Source organism: Pempheris klunzingeri, chromosome 17 (genome assembly GCF_042242105.1).
Source record: "Pempheris klunzingeri isolate RE-2024b chromosome 17, fPemKlu1.hap1, whole genome shotgun sequence".
Classification (NCBI taxonomy): Eukaryota; Metazoa; Chordata; class Actinopteri; order Acropomatiformes; family Pempheridae; genus Pempheris; species Pempheris klunzingeri.
The window spans coordinates 21,211,441-21,226,810 of record NC_092028.1 but is presented as its reverse complement, the minus strand read 5'-3'; the positions used below and the strand labels follow the sequence as shown (position 1 = coordinate 21,226,810).

General features: G+C 48.3%; 1 protein-coding gene across 1 annotated transcript in view; it reads right to left on the bottom strand.

Annotated features, from left to right (window-relative positions):
* The window catches only part of asic2 (acid-sensing (proton-gated) ion channel 2), a 222,012-nt gene extending 210,208 nt beyond the window's left edge, over positions 1-11,804 (bottom strand). Inside the window, exon 1 of the mRNA XM_070848077.1 lies at positions 11,232-11,804. Within this exon, the coding sequence (XP_070704178.1) occupies positions 11,232-11,804 (573 nt within the window). The remainder of the gene's footprint in view (positions 1-11,231) is intronic.
* Positions 11,805-15,370: the final 3,566 nt, after the last annotated feature.

The window sequence follows — 15,370 nt, the reverse complement described above, 5'->3', positions numbered from 1 at the left end:
GATCTCAGCAGAACTAAATGTTAATATTTAAAACAGCAGTAAGCATCAAGTTTTGGGGTCATTCTGTGTCAACCCTAAGAGGAACAAGCAGAGGTGAAAAATTGCCAGCGCTGATTTCAGACACACAGTGTGGTTCAAATCTGGGGCATCAGATTTACAAGCCGAGTACGTTCACACACCCACACCATAGGCTGTATTAAACATGGATGTGGTCTCCGTGACGTCACCCGCGTGTTTCTGAAAAGCCATAATGAAGCTCAAAGGGACGCTCTCTGAAGGTCGCCATCTTGGCTGTGCCTGACTCCTCCTGCTCCTGGCTAATCAAAAAATGGGCGAAGAGGCAGGCCGGATGAAGCCTGGCTGCTGAACCACGTCAATCCAGCTCTACACTAGGGCACACAAGTACACAAGCTAGCTAGGGCTAAGGAGCTAGGCTACAGGCATCACGGCAAATGTGATCCAACACTACGCTCATCAGCTTAAAGCTAAAGCAGCAGAAGTACAGCTTTAAGGTAAATCACCATGAGACAGGCCGTGATGTGGATCTGAGCTCCTCTCCACACACCAGCGCTGTAAAACCACCGTTTCCCTGCAGTAGTCGATGGCGTTCTCATCCTGAACAGCTTCGCCCTAAGCTACATGCCAGCCCAAGGAGGAGAGGCGTGGCCGCCACACAGCGGCGATAGATGCCCCGGTAACATCAGGGGGAGGAGCTGATGCCTTTCTTCTGGGAGTCAAACATACAATGTGATGGTGATTTTTTAACGTCACAGACATTCATCCTTTCTCAACAGTTGATTTTAAACTTGTTGGTTAACAGTTAATGTTGAGTCAGAACATGAACTCTAAATTAGCCTCCCTACAGTAACCGACTGATGTCTGCTGAACAGGGAACCCAAACTGTAAATGTGTGGACAATAAAACCAAAACAGGATAAAAAGGCGCTAAAGTTCTCCGTAGAGCTGAGAGGAACCGCAGAGTGAAGAGATGATAAACTGCTGTATTCAACAATGACAGAAAACTACACAGAACAATCGTTCGTCTTGATGAGCAGCAGCAACATTAAACATTGAAATACGTTTAACAAATATTATTCTGCAGCGACAGACGCAGCCCAGCAGAGCTCTGGTAGAAACAAAGACAGAGACAGAGAATCCTCGTGGGGCCGATGTCTCCGATCTCCGGTCATGCTGTCCTGCACACGTGTGTCATTCTGACAAAGAGAGCGCACATTGTCCTGACACCGCAGTGAGATCCTCTCCATACCTGCAGACAGGAGGCCGGCGCTGGCAGGTGGAGCTGCTGAAGGCATATCTTGACATTTACAGTCTCACTTGGGCTTTTCAGCAGGCCGAGAGGCCAAATGTGTCTGTGGTGCAAATTACTGCTTTTCTTTAAATATCTTCTGCATGTTTCAACAGCACGGTTTGATGTTTCAACAATCTGAAGCATCTCGACATTCAGGGGAAAACAGGTTTGACTGATTCATGAGCTAAATCCCAAAAGACAGATTGAGAGGCTGCTTCAGGGGCTCCCACTGTTACCTGCAGAGCTACATCCTCACCTGTACTGTTCTCAGTGAAGATAACAGACGCTTCAGGTGACCGTTTAAGCAGTGGTCACTTTAAATTAAAGCCGCCTAAATCTCCTCGTTGTGAGCAGACGGAGGCTCTCAGCTCTCAGGTGAGAGCGAGCGCTGAGATCAGCACAGCTGCTGGGCAGCTTAAAGAGTCTTAAAGAGTCTCAAAGAGTCCGACGGCCTGTGATTCTTCACACCAGCCAGTCAGGACGGAGCATCTGAGGCTCAGAAACTCTGGTGAGTTATGAACAGGGACAGGAGACATAAAGGCAGCAGCTGAACACAAAACGACGGCAGACGTTTGACCACAGAGACACAGACTGATCAGCTGATGTCCATCCATGTGTTTTTCATTTTTAGAAACACTCATTTTATTTTGAAAAAGCATTCATTTCACTTTATTTTACAAAGTATCAGCACCACTGTAGGCAGAGTCCTACAGCACCATTCATGTTCAGGACAACCATCCACATGTGTTTTACAACATCCTGGTGTGGCCACACTGGCTCTAATATCACTAATATCCACCTGTAGTCCAGCTGCACGTCCCTGCCGGATACAGCTGTTAAACCGCTGCAGCACCAGTCACATACAGCATTTGGGAAAACATGAATATTCAGGAGTCCAGTAGCTTAAATGACACATACAGAAAACACCAACACACACACACACTATAAGAAGAGAAAAACACAAGAACATCATCACAGATCAGTGAGGTGTCCAGCGTCCAGACACCAGAACGACCACAGAAGCTGTGACAGTAAAAAGAGTAGGAATAATGATTGCTGTGGATAACCCCCCCCGCCGTAGACGGTTTAATTCAAACCCTAATCAGAGATGAAACTCCAGCTGTACCAGACAGAAACATCCTCATTTATCAACCTGGTCATCATCTTAAAGCACATTTGTTTTCCCATGCAGGTTTCCAGGATGCCTGCAAACGTGCAGCGAGTAAACTCTTTGTTCAGGCAGGATATTCTGAGAGCTTATCGAGGAGCCCGACAGCAACAAAAGTGTACGCAGCTGCACAGAATAGACGAATGTGAAGGTAATCCCCACAGTTCCACCGCCTACACAGCCGCCCCTGACAACCAAAACCGCTTCATGAATTTCTCACCCAGACATCAGTCTGCTGTGATCTGCTGCTGTGAGCGCACACTAAGAACGCAGGTAAAGCCGCTCAAGTCTCAGCAGAGACACTGTGGTCACAGTTCCAGTCTGAGCGTATCCACACCTCAACGCGTCCAGATCAACAGCCTCAGAGTAGATGGTCTCTAAATCAGAACGCCATCGTGTTTCTGTGGAAACTCACTGCTCAGTGTTCACTCTGCAGCCTCCAAACAGACCAACAGAACTCACAGGAACCAACCAGCTGACCTTTGACTTGACAGCCATTAGTAGATACCTGGCTATGGCTGATGTATCTAGCAGCTACAGCACACACACACGGAGAACAAACAAAGACTGACTGTCATGTCCTGGACCCATCCACGGGGTCTGACCGGGCAGCTTTCTGATGGACTGGCAAATACCGTATGGAGCCGTGTTCATTCTCAAACCTCTGTTCAGTCACTCTGCTTTCTGCAGCACCTGAAGGTGAACCACACCTCGAAGGAGCTACTCTCCATTGAAACAGCATCTGAACTTAAATACTCTGTTCATGCTGAGCATAAAGCAAGCTTGTGTAAATGTTGCATAGTTTCTCCTGCTGCAGCACATCCAGTCCGACACATCTCTCTATCAGAGGGCACAGCACAGCACTCAGCTAGGAAACATAGCAAAACTTTTTCAGCAAAGATCACGTGTTGAGACAACATTTTACATTAAAGAAGTTTGTTTGTTCTTTGTATTTCTTAAAATAAGGTTCCAAAATACACCCAAACTCAGGTATCACACTGGCTTCTACAGATGTGGGAGTAAAACTGCCTAACGCATATGAAAAGGTAAACATCTAGTCATCACAGGCTTTGGGTTTTACACACTGCACTTCCTCAGTGCAGTATTTCATAGTCAAAGACAGATGTTTGTGGATCCTTTTCATGATCACACTCATTTTACCTCACAGAGCACAGGAGTTAGTTATGTTGTGTTACTGTGCGTGCCATAAATATGGTGTTGGATCCACAAGAAAACTTTACATCACCAAAGTCACAACAACGACACAAACTAACCAGCAGCAGACCAGCAGCTCCTGTGTCCTGTTCTCTAAAATCCCTGTTTTAGTGAATGTAGTCTGGTGTGTGTGCTGTTTGTGGTTAAACCAAAAGGATCTTCCAGGTCTCTCTCTGTAGGGATCCTTTCCATGATGCTGTCACACACTTAGAATAACACTCTGAGCCTGTCAGTGGATCAAACAAGCTCTTTTAGTGGACCTACTGTGATCAGGTGCAGTTGTCCCAAAGGATCACGCTGCAGCCATTGCAGCCCGTTTGGTGGCTGCTGACTGAGGTGATCTACTGGACCAGTTCCAACACTTTTACTACCTACCAGTCACTCAGACACCAGGATGTGGACACAGAGGGTTTAAAAACACCAGAGTTCTCCTTTTAGAACTGTGACAGTGGATGCAGCACTTCAGGGTTACACCCAAATTGCTTCTGTAGTGTTGGACAGGATATAAAATGCATTACTCTGTTAGAAAGCGTCAACAGTATTAATCATTTCATTAATCACCCAGCTGATAATTTCCAGTACGGCCCAGAATCAGTCTGAGCTGTCTGAGGGAGAGGAAAACCCTTCAGGGTGAGTTACTGCTCCTTTAAGCCTCACCACAACACACACTCCATCATGAGCCTCCCATAATCCACCTCTGCAGACAGCTGCAGTGTCGACCACATGAGCGCCATCCACACAGAGCCGTCTGTCTGTGGCTGCTGTCCAGCTTCTCTCCAGCCTGCTCTAACAGCTCAGGTTGCTGCTGCCTCTCCAGGCTGCTTCACAGAGGCAGGCTGGTGGGTGGCAGAGGTGCTTTCCGTGCCCTTTCAGGCACTCAGACACCACGCCTGCCGGGAATGGAAAATGCCACGGTAATGGCACGATAGTGATTAATACAGTAGCTCCACTAAAACCTGCCGTGATGCATCGGGCTTTCACATGAATCCCAAGGAGATAAAATGCATGGTGAGATGGAGGAAGAGGGCAGAGTAGAGAGCACATAGTCCTCCCTGATGGATGGCTGACGGCAGCGGAGTGGCGGTGAGAAGAATCTCGCCGTGCAACAATCGGCCACGGGTTGTGTGCGCTGGCCAAGTTAACGGCAGGCATCACTACAGTTGCGGTGCTGTTCAGACAGGATGTGGTCGGAGGAGCAGACGGGCTGCTAATTAGTGTGGATGTGATCCAAAGCTGAGGGTCTGGCTGCGACCAGGTCTCACACCAGGGTGAGGGTGTGATGGGGGGGGGAGCTCCAGGAGCATTTATACGTTTATGAATATGTAAGCGAAGCTTGCAGCGGGTCGGGCTCACTGAGCCAATTCAGTCTGGCAGACACTGATGTGGCTTGTCAGTGTGATCAATCAGCATTTAATCACAGCTGTAATCGCAGAGGGCAAAACAAACACAGGCCAGGGGAAGTCCACCGATCCACAGCGAGCACTCGGGCCGTGTGATTAACTCGCACTGACATCACCACGCCTTCTTCAGACGGGGACAGGAACTTAGAACCACTGCAGGGTTTACCACGGGAACAGACTCAGCCAAAGCGATACGCATTGATCCACGATCCAGTTAACACACAGTCAGGCTCATTAAACACAACACATCTGGCCTATCATCCACCACTGTGTGTGTGTGTGTGTGTGTGATGGCAGGACGGCCCACTCTAACTACTACCAATACCACTAATGATAATATCATCCTCACTACTACTACTGAGGATGATTATCATTCATTAGTATTAGTAGCAGGAGAAGTATCATCATCATCTCCTCATTAGAGACTTCGGTAAAAAGATGAAGACAAAATGATGAAGATACAAGTCCAGGCGAAGACGATGGGTAAAGAAAACCGTTCTGGGTTTTCTGGACTGTTCTCCGTCCTGACTGGACCCCCCAGGCCACCCTCCCCCAGTGGGTGTGGTTTCTGGTTGGGGGGCTTGGACCAGCCCACAGAGCTTATCTGGGGGGGGGGGCTGTGTGCTCACACGTGATCATAAGTGACCCGTCTGAAGTCACATGCAGAACACGCACATGGGTGGAGATGAGCACACGGATGTCGTTTCCCTGTTGTGCTGTGCTCTGTTCCAGTTCCATCAGTCACATCACACTGACTCCCCGTCCCCACAACCCCCCCCCACGGTCATTCATCACAATGTCAGTCAAACGCTGACTCTGGTCCCTGGAGTCTCTGGGTAATGTCGTCCCTCTGAGTGTGTGTGTGTGCTGGTCCATGTATGTGTAGATTCTGGAGAGTCTGTGTGCATTCGTGCATGTGTTTTTCTATTTTTGGGAGGCCTGGTTTCTTCTCTCCTCTGAGAAGGCGGTGGGGAAATGAAGGTGTGTCTCTGTGGTGACGGAGGAGAGAGCAGAGATGGAGCGAGGCGGCGGAGAGGAGTCAGGAGGAGCTCAGCAGCAGCAGCAGCAACAGGCAGAGGGCACAGAGGATGACGGTGCCTCCTAGTAGCCTCTCTGTCAACACGATTATCTCTGAACCCAGCCGCAGGTCAAAGGCGTGGCTCACAACAAGCAAGACAGCCAGCGAGGGGGGTCAAAGACAGAATCACTGGGCCGCACAGCGTCACATTACACATCCTGAAGACTCTACACAACCAAAGTATGAACATCCAGAGTGTAGCCGTTAAAGTAAGACTTCTTAATGCCACCATTTTAATTAATCTCAGGTTAATTCAGCAATGAAAACATTTGTCTATTTACACCTGTCTGATCATGTGGTATAAAGAGCGATAAATTACTACTGAATGGTTGAGTTACAGGACTTTAATCCAGGAGAATTGGGTTAAAATCCTGTCTTTTATATCAACATAATTGTAAACTTAAACCATTTTCTTCCATTATCATCAGTTTTCAGTGGTTAGGTTTAGGAAACAAAACTACTGGGTTAGGTTTAGCAAAAGATGCTTTGGCTTAAAATAATAAATAGAAAAAGACAAATATCAAATATCTTCTTTCCAACACACACCAGGGTCTAAATATGTTTACTCCTCTGAGTGCAGACGTATGCTGACAGCATAAGTACAGACAAGTACATGACAATAACTGGTTGAGTTAAAGGACCATTGGTGTCAATATTCACCTGTCACTGTTTCCTGCTCATTACTCAGCAGATATTGCTGTGAGGTATCAAAAAATTCAAATCCCCAGCTCAGGCTGATGGAGCATCGCCCTGAAACACTGGAGATTAACAGCTGAATGGAGCCCTGCAGAGAGGGAAGTCATGGAGACAGTAAACCCACAGACAGCTTAGCTAACCAGCTAACTCCTCCACACAGACGCTACGGTGGTCACCAGGGGACAAAGTTTGCAAACACAAAAAGCAATAAACTAAAAAAGATGAATTCAGTGTCACATCAGCTCCATCTGAAGTCAGTTCTGATTGGTCAGAGATTAAAGTGGATTCTAACAGCATCCTCTAAATACATATATAAGACCTTCCCAAGCAGGCTGGAAGACTATCTGATGCCTTTTATATGTAAATGTGAATTTAAGACATGACATTTTAAGTAAGGGACAATGTAAACTTCCCAGACAGGGTGGTGCATCTGAAGCGTTTTGTTTGAGTAATCAACTAAACTGTTATTAAAACGTCTTTTTACACAGCTTTGTTGAATTCTTGATCCTGACTGGTCAATTAAGGTGTTCTACAGAAATAACAGGCCGTTGCTATGGACGCTGTTCTGATAGGGAAGCAGGAAATTCTTTTTACATCAATAAAGTCATCTTTAAATCAATATTTTAGGTCAACTGTTGATTTCTTTAGTATGAAGCTGTGTAATAACGTACAGCATCACCACAAAGCAATCCCCTTCAGGATGATTTAAGGCCCCTGATGCACAGTGGACGGCTCCTGCCTCACTCTGCTGGGGTTTGTTATGCGATGATGGCTGCTGTACGTAATCGCTGACATGATACCAGTGAGGTACTGAAACAGACTGATTTCATGTTTTGTGACCTGTTTTGTGAGGTCACAGTGAGCAGCGGTCTGTGCTCAGCTGTCCAGGAATGAACACATCATCATCATCTTCATCCTGAGAGATGCTCAGGATGAAGATATCAGCCCGCCAGGGACAGACCTGAAGCTCTAACGTCTCCGATCACACAGCAGAGACAATAAATCTGCCTCTTCTCTCTATGAGGAACACATCAGCTCCTCACTGCTGCTTACGGCGTGCATTCATCTCTGGCCGACCCACGCAAACAAGAAGAACACCTCGTTAGTACAGATCTGCATCATCTGTGTACGAGCTTTAAATCGGACGTCAGGCTACTGGTTGGACGGTCACATGACCCCGTGCCATCACACACACCGCCTGTAACAACCAAGAAAACTAAAGGCCGACAGCTGAAACTACAGTACACCAGGAGGTCACTGGGGTTGACGCTGCAGCTGAAAGCATCCATCAGCTCAGTTTAGATGACGGACAGAAAAATAATCACCCACTGTTTCATCATCAGTTCATCTTTTTAGTCGTTTCTCAGCCAGAAATGGTAGAAAAAAAATGTGACAACCTCTGGGTCCAGCTAGTCACGTGACAGGATTTGCTACTCGTCACCCTGACCAGTCGGCTCAGGGTGGATCTCCTCTCTGACACCCCCCCCTTCAAACACAGGGCGGGTCTGATAAGATGACTGACAGGAGTGCTGCTGAGGCATGTTTGTAAACAACCAAGATGGCCGACGTTTTGTTGCAGGTCAATCCAAAAGGAATTTTAGTTGCTGACGCCAAAAATAAACAGAGGGTGATCCCAGGGTGTGATCCCAGGGTGTGATCCCAGGGGGTGGCCCCTCCTCCCCCGTGACAAAGTTAAACTGTTGGCTGCTGGATTGGTTGCATTCCGGTTGGATTCACCGGCAGAAACAGTCCATAGAGACCATCTATGGGATCAGTCTGTATGAGGAGAAGCCTCAGTCACAGTTGGGGGTACGTCTCTGAATCATATCTTTAGCTTCTGAATAACGACATCCAGGGTTTGAAGTGGAGTAGCTCTTGAACAATAAGTGACAACATGTGACACTGTCACATGTCCCTGCTGCTGTTTTCACACTCAGCTTGTAGAAGTTCAAAGAGCTCAGATCTCATCTTCTCAGCCAAAGACTTTATTATTATTATTATGAGTTCATGCGGTGCAGCCGGTCTACGATCAATCTGCATTTAAACTGCATTTCCAGGCAATAATAACAACACACTAAGAGAACTGCTGCAAACTGTGGGCTCACTGTGATGGATTAAACCAGTCTGCCAACACCCTTCAACTGTGGAGCAGCAGAATAAATTCATCCACAACTCCACGAGTTTCTACAAGGTCTGCAGAAATGTTCTGTATGTGAGTGAGCTAAACCTGGCAAACACTGCTCCTTTACAATATCACCAACTAAATCCTTCACAGCTCCTTTTTCAAGCCGGCACTGAAGATCTAAAAAAAGACTTTCAACATCGTCTTTGTCAGTGAAGAAAAGACAAGCTGGGTTTTTATTCACAAGGTCAGTTTTCTCACCAGGAGAAACCAGCAAGTGAGCTGTAGTCAACCGAGTCTGTAAGAGGAGCCAGAGCCTGAGGAGGACTGAGGCCGTAACTGGACCGTACTGGACCAGCCTGGAACGTCCAGGACTACCTCGTACCGAACCTGGACTGCAGAGGGACTGAGCGCCTGATCAGCGGCCTGAATGCAGTCATGTGATCCCTGCATCCAAACACTTCCTGCTCCGTCTCCATGTGAAATAACACTTTGTTATTTCTGAAATAACAAAGTGTTATTTCTGTATAACAGTGAATGCAGTTCTGTCAGTGTCTTGTGTCAAATTGTTGATTTCTTTAGTAAGAAGTTGATTCATAACCACCATAATGTACAGCTGGCAGCGTCATTATTCAGGATAATAATGATTCACCCCGTCGGGGTTTGTTTTACAGTCATGTACGTTACCCCCTGTGATCTGTCCACACAGGTTTATTGTGTGTTTTTCTCTGATGATGAAGGTGTTTATGTACCTGGCTGCAGCCACACGTCCCCTGCTGGGATCAAAGTCTGACTTGAAGCCTCAATATAGAACAGAACACAAAGAAACAGCAGCATAAAAAGCCAACAGACAGTCCGTAAAACTAAGACAGAGACGAGTCAGATTACACATTAAAAAAAAAGGTCCTGTATTATTCAAAATGCACTTTTTCAACATAAACGCGTCCCCAGTGTGCCTACAGACCATCAAACCATGAGGAAAGGCAGTCCTCCCGCTCCATCTTTCAGTAAACGTTGTGAAAACACACCATTTGGATTTGGCTCCCCTTATGACACCATAAAGGGATCAACATACGACCCCCTCCAGCAGGCCGACTGCCCCCCCCCCCCCCACTGAAAACCTCCTTAATCCACCTTGTTCTTCTTTCCTCACTAACTTCAGCTCCCAGCAACATGAACATGTCTAAACAGCGAAGCAGCGGATTGTTGTGTTCCTCTCAAACAGAGCGTTCAGACAGAGGATGAAAAGATCTCAGTCACCTGAGGGACAAAAACACTTCTTGAAAGCATTTTTAGTTGTCAGAAGGACTCTATAGCGCCTCCTGGAGTTCAGGAGCTCAGGCTGGCTGCAGAGAGGATGGCAGCTCTCTGCCAGGATCCTCCTCACCGTCCTCTGAACAGCGGATTGACACAATCCTGGATAGTTTATTCTTGTATCTACAGGTCAGACGATGAAGAAATTATCCCTGACGCTGTGTGTCCTGTGCTCTGCACCTGATCATCGATGAACCTAATTAACCACCAGGCTGACGGGGTGTGTTTTAATGTCAGAGTCAACGTGGAAACATGAAGGCCTGAAATGATCAGTTCCAGGAGAAACAGACTGCTTTACACCCCCCCAGGTTTTACAAGCACAGTCCACACACAGAACAACAAACAGGCCACCACACAGCACACCACGTCAGAGGGAGGAATTAACACCAGCGGCCATCCAAATAACGGGACATCTTCCTGTTCGATCAGACAATCCAGCAGCTACACAAACACACCGCAACGCTCTGATTTATTTTAAAAAGGAAAGAAACCTCCTTAGCAGAGGGATTTGTGGGAATTTACTATTCACTGTGGCCTGAGACAAAACAATTACTTTCCTTCAGTGCCTAAAACGCAGTGAACCTGTTGCCGTAATGCATGTGCCAATAAACACAATGGCATTATGTGAAGGCTGAGGACAACATCAAGGAAACGGCAAAGAATATATTTGCAGAACAAAGCTGGAGAGTCAACGTGTGCAGCAAAACACAAGATTTTCAAGGAGAAAAGTCAGCAGGAGACTCCCAGCATGGCAGCGTGGGAGGGAGACAGCAGCTATCAGCATACATCAGCTCATTTCAGCAGCAGAGAAACCTCTCCATCTGTGGGAACCTGAACGCCTCGCACACAGAGCCCTCCGAGGGACGGAGCTCTCACCCCACTGATCCCAGACCAGACCTGACATTTAAAGCAGGACATGTGTGGACTCACGGTTTTGAAGTCGCTGTGGCTGCACTCCTGGCCCTGGTAGCGGCAGTAGAGCATCATCTCTTTGAGGTCGTGGCCGACCCTCTCGATGAACTCCTTCATGCTGAAAGCCTTGGGCCTGTAGGCGGTGAAGTTGGCCTTCTCCTGCAGGAACACGAGCACGTCGGGCTCGGCCAGGTGTGGCTGGGGGATGGTCAGGTGCACATCCAGTAGGGCCAGCAGCTCTCCAGCGTGGTAAAGGTCATTGCGTGTGAGGCGACTGAAGCGGTAAGCGTTGAGGTTACAAATGGTCACGGCGGGGAAGACCAGACTGCTCGACACCACGGCGTCCACGCTAGTCACGTGAGGGTAAGACAGGAAATAGGCCAGGCGCTCGGCGCTCTCCAGGGCCAACAGTCCCAGGCAGGCCAGCAGAGCCGCGGCCCAGAGCAGGCGGCGTGCGCCGGGCTGACCGTACGGGAAGATGAAGCGCAGGCCGTGCAGCGTGCTGCTGTGGGCGAAGGCCTGCCAGGAGGACGGGTGCAGGCTGGAGCTCTCCTGGCTCCCCTGACTGCCACAGCTCTCCTTCAGATCCATCATCGGCCCTGCGGCCCCTCGGCTGGGGAGCCCCCGCTGCACTCACACCTGCAGACAGACAGCAACGATCAATAATGGACCATAACCACAGTGAGCGTACAGATAAAGCAAAGAGAGGAGCCGGAGAGGAAGAAAAGGGACAGCAAGGGGGCAAAGAGGAAAAAGTAGGAGGCAAAAACAGTAACCTGCAGCAACACTGATATAAAAACATGAAATAATACAAAACAGCAGATTTAAAGACGAGCAACAGCTGACAAAGAGGAGGGAGGACACGTGAAGATCTCTACGAGCCAGAACTGCCACGAGAGCAGAGGCAGAGGAGAGAGATGCTCCCTCAGGGCTTCCCTTTCCTCTCCACCTCCACACTCAATGACTCCTCAGAGCCCTGAGTTACTGTGGCTGCCAGTCTGCCTGTGGCTCCTATTACACCCAACGCACACACACACAGCTAATTGCCCCCCTGCCTGCCCCAATCCTCTGTGACTGCCCGATTTCATTGACAAAAATCCCAGAGGTGAGTCCTCTGACACCCGGAGCGAGAGGTGAGTCATGTCAACCGCACGCCAGTCAGAGCTGCTTCTGTGTATTTAACGTCCCGAATCATCCACACACACACACACCTCAGGATCTCCCATGCCTCCAACTAATGACAAGCCTAAGCACCTCTCTCGTTCAGCCTAGCGAGAAGACATCCAGCCGGTGCAAGTGTGTGTGTGTGTGTCTGAGAGTGCACGTGTGCGTTTGTACGCGTGTGTGAAAGCGGCAGTGAGACGACACACACACGCACACACACAGAGAGAGAGAGAGAGCGGGAGAGCTGTTGATGATCAGAGCCGCGGGTTAGTCTTGCACGCTGGTCCAAACTCCTCCTGTTTTCCTGTAGCCAGATACCTCCGCTTTCCCTCCTCTTCCCAGCTCTTCTGTGGCGGCGGCGAACAACAGCGGAGCCGGGAGAGACGGGAGGCGCACACACCAACACACATCCTCGCACAGAGAGAGAGAGAGAGAGAGAGAGAGAGAGAGAGAGAGAGAGAGAGAGAGAGAGGCAGGGAGGGAGGGGGCAGAAAGAGAAGGAGAGACGACGCTCTCCACAGCAAAGTCTCTTATTGAATATGTTTCCACCCCTCTCCTCCTCCTCCTCCTCCTCCTCCTCCTCCTTCGCTCTCGTTTGTCTCTCAGCCTCTCACATTTCCACATCTCCTCACAACAACAAGACGGAGTGATGGATGGATGCAAAACGGGAGGCTGTCGGAGAGACAGTGGAGGAGAAAACAGCGGTGGGTGCTTCAGTCGGTTCGGGGGGGGGGGCGGGGGGATGTCAGGGGAAGTGAAGCAGAAGTGGAGACGGAGGAGTGACGGCGGGGGGGTGAGGGATGGAGGGAGGGACGAGGACAAAAATAAGATCAGAAAACTAAAATAAGAGCGCGCAGGAGAAGCAGGAAATGTGGCGAGGAAAGTCTCTCAGATACACGTCACATGATCAGGAGGTAAAGGGATAATACGCACACGGATCATAAAACAGTGAGTTTTATCTGTGTGAGCAGCAGCGTGTTCATCAGTCAGGACAGACAGAAGCTGCCGGTGTGTGAGGAGACCTGAGGAGGCAGCAGGAGGAGGAACAGGAGGGTGTGAGCGTGTTAAAATCTGGTGAGAGAAGAGGAAGCAGCTCCAGGGTTCAGTGTTTGGACTGAATATAAAGAAGCACCTCGTAAACATCATCTCAGACAATAAATGAGACAAACACAGAGGCTGGACAGACTGCACTACAGCAGATATACTGAGGAATAAACCTGAACCACTGTGGATTCATTCCAGCACTGGTGTCTGGGAGAAATATGGAAAACATTAGATGTGGATTCATTTAAAGGACTGCAGCCAAGCAGGAAGTTCTGTCTAAAACACAACAGCCAATATTGAACATTAAATGTGGATCCATAACATTAACTATATTCCAATAAAAAAAGAAACACTCCTTTTTATAGGTTAAGTAGCCACTAGTCTGTTGAGGGAAACCTGAACCCTGACCCTAAGGAAGAGGGCCTGCCATGGGACCCCCTCCCTGTGTGACCTTGTACTTCCATGGTGAACATACACAGTCTCAGTCTAGACTCACAAAAACAGGACTCTTATTTTCAGGTGATTAAACACTAGTGAACACATAGTTATTGACAATATACCCCACCTCATTAGCTAGCTAAGTACTCCAGTTTGTCCAGCATCTTACAAATACAGTAATAAGTACAAGGTGTTTTTAAAAAGGATAAAAGTTAGTTGCTCAATAATTATCGGAACATAAACATTACTCAGCGAGTTCTGTTTTTGTTTCAGACTTGACAGCTGTTAGCTAACGGTTAGCTCTGCTATTAGCTAGCCGTTAGCTCTGCTCTTAGCTAAGCGACTAGCCGTTAGCTCTGCTGTTAGCTAGCCGTTAACTCCGCTGTTAGCTAGCCGTTAGCTCTGCTCTTAGCTAAGCGGCTAGCCGTTAGCTCTGCTGTTAGCTAGCCGTTAACTCCACTGTTAGCTAGCCGTTAGCTCTGCTCTTAGCTAAGCGGCTAGCTGTTAGCTCTGTTAGCTAGCCGTTAGTCCACCTGTTAGCTAGCCGTTAGCTCCGCTGTTAGCTAGCCGTTAGTCCACCTGTTAGCTAGCCGTTAACTCTGCTGTTAGCCCACCTGATGCTGTGGCTGTCCTCCAGGTTTTGTCTACCAGCTCCCTCTTTCACTCCTCTTTGTTTTAATCCTCCTTCTCCTCCTCTTCCACAGAAGAGAACCCATCAGCCTTGAAGTCAGTACAGACCGTCTTTAATGAGCTCGAGCGTCCACCTGTGGGTAAAGTCCCCGGATCTGATCAATTAAAGATGGCGGCCGACACGCGGAGGTAGTTCTGTAGTTTATTTCTTCAGGCTTCTCTTCTCTGAACAAACGGGTCACACCTCCACCGGTGTCCACGGCCGCGAGGAGTAGAAGAAGTAGATCCGCTGTGATTCTGACCATCACTGTCACACCTGCTTCAGTTTGCACCACCAAAGAGAGAAGCAGGTCTAATTAGGAGTATTTCACTGAATGGTTCTGCACCCACACACACCGCCAGTCGGTCATGCCTCTCTCCTGCATGAAATGTGCTGTGGTCTCAGACTGCTGCAGGGTTTGCTGGTTTCTTAACAACTTAATTAAGCAAATCTCCCCTTTTTACACCGAGGTAATGAGCGTAGTTTTACAGGGATTAAACAGTCTCCAGAGTTGAAAATAAGGCTTTATGCTTTATCTGCCTTTATCCATCCAGCCAATTTTCCATCCTCTGGATTATTAAAGGCGGGGGCCTTGTTAGCCTTACCATATTATATCCCTCTCCTTTTAATTTGCAAGGTATTACTGCTCAAACACTCACACAGGGCAGTGTGGAGCGAAAACTCTGGAGCGAAATATGAGCAAAGGCTTCTTCACTTGGACAGATAATCATTCACACAGTTCAGACGTGCCAAAGCAAACCAACACATGACGGATTGAAGGAAAAGGAAGACTCCGGTGAGCTCACAGGTCCAGGTGTGATACTCTGGAGGTGTGAACACA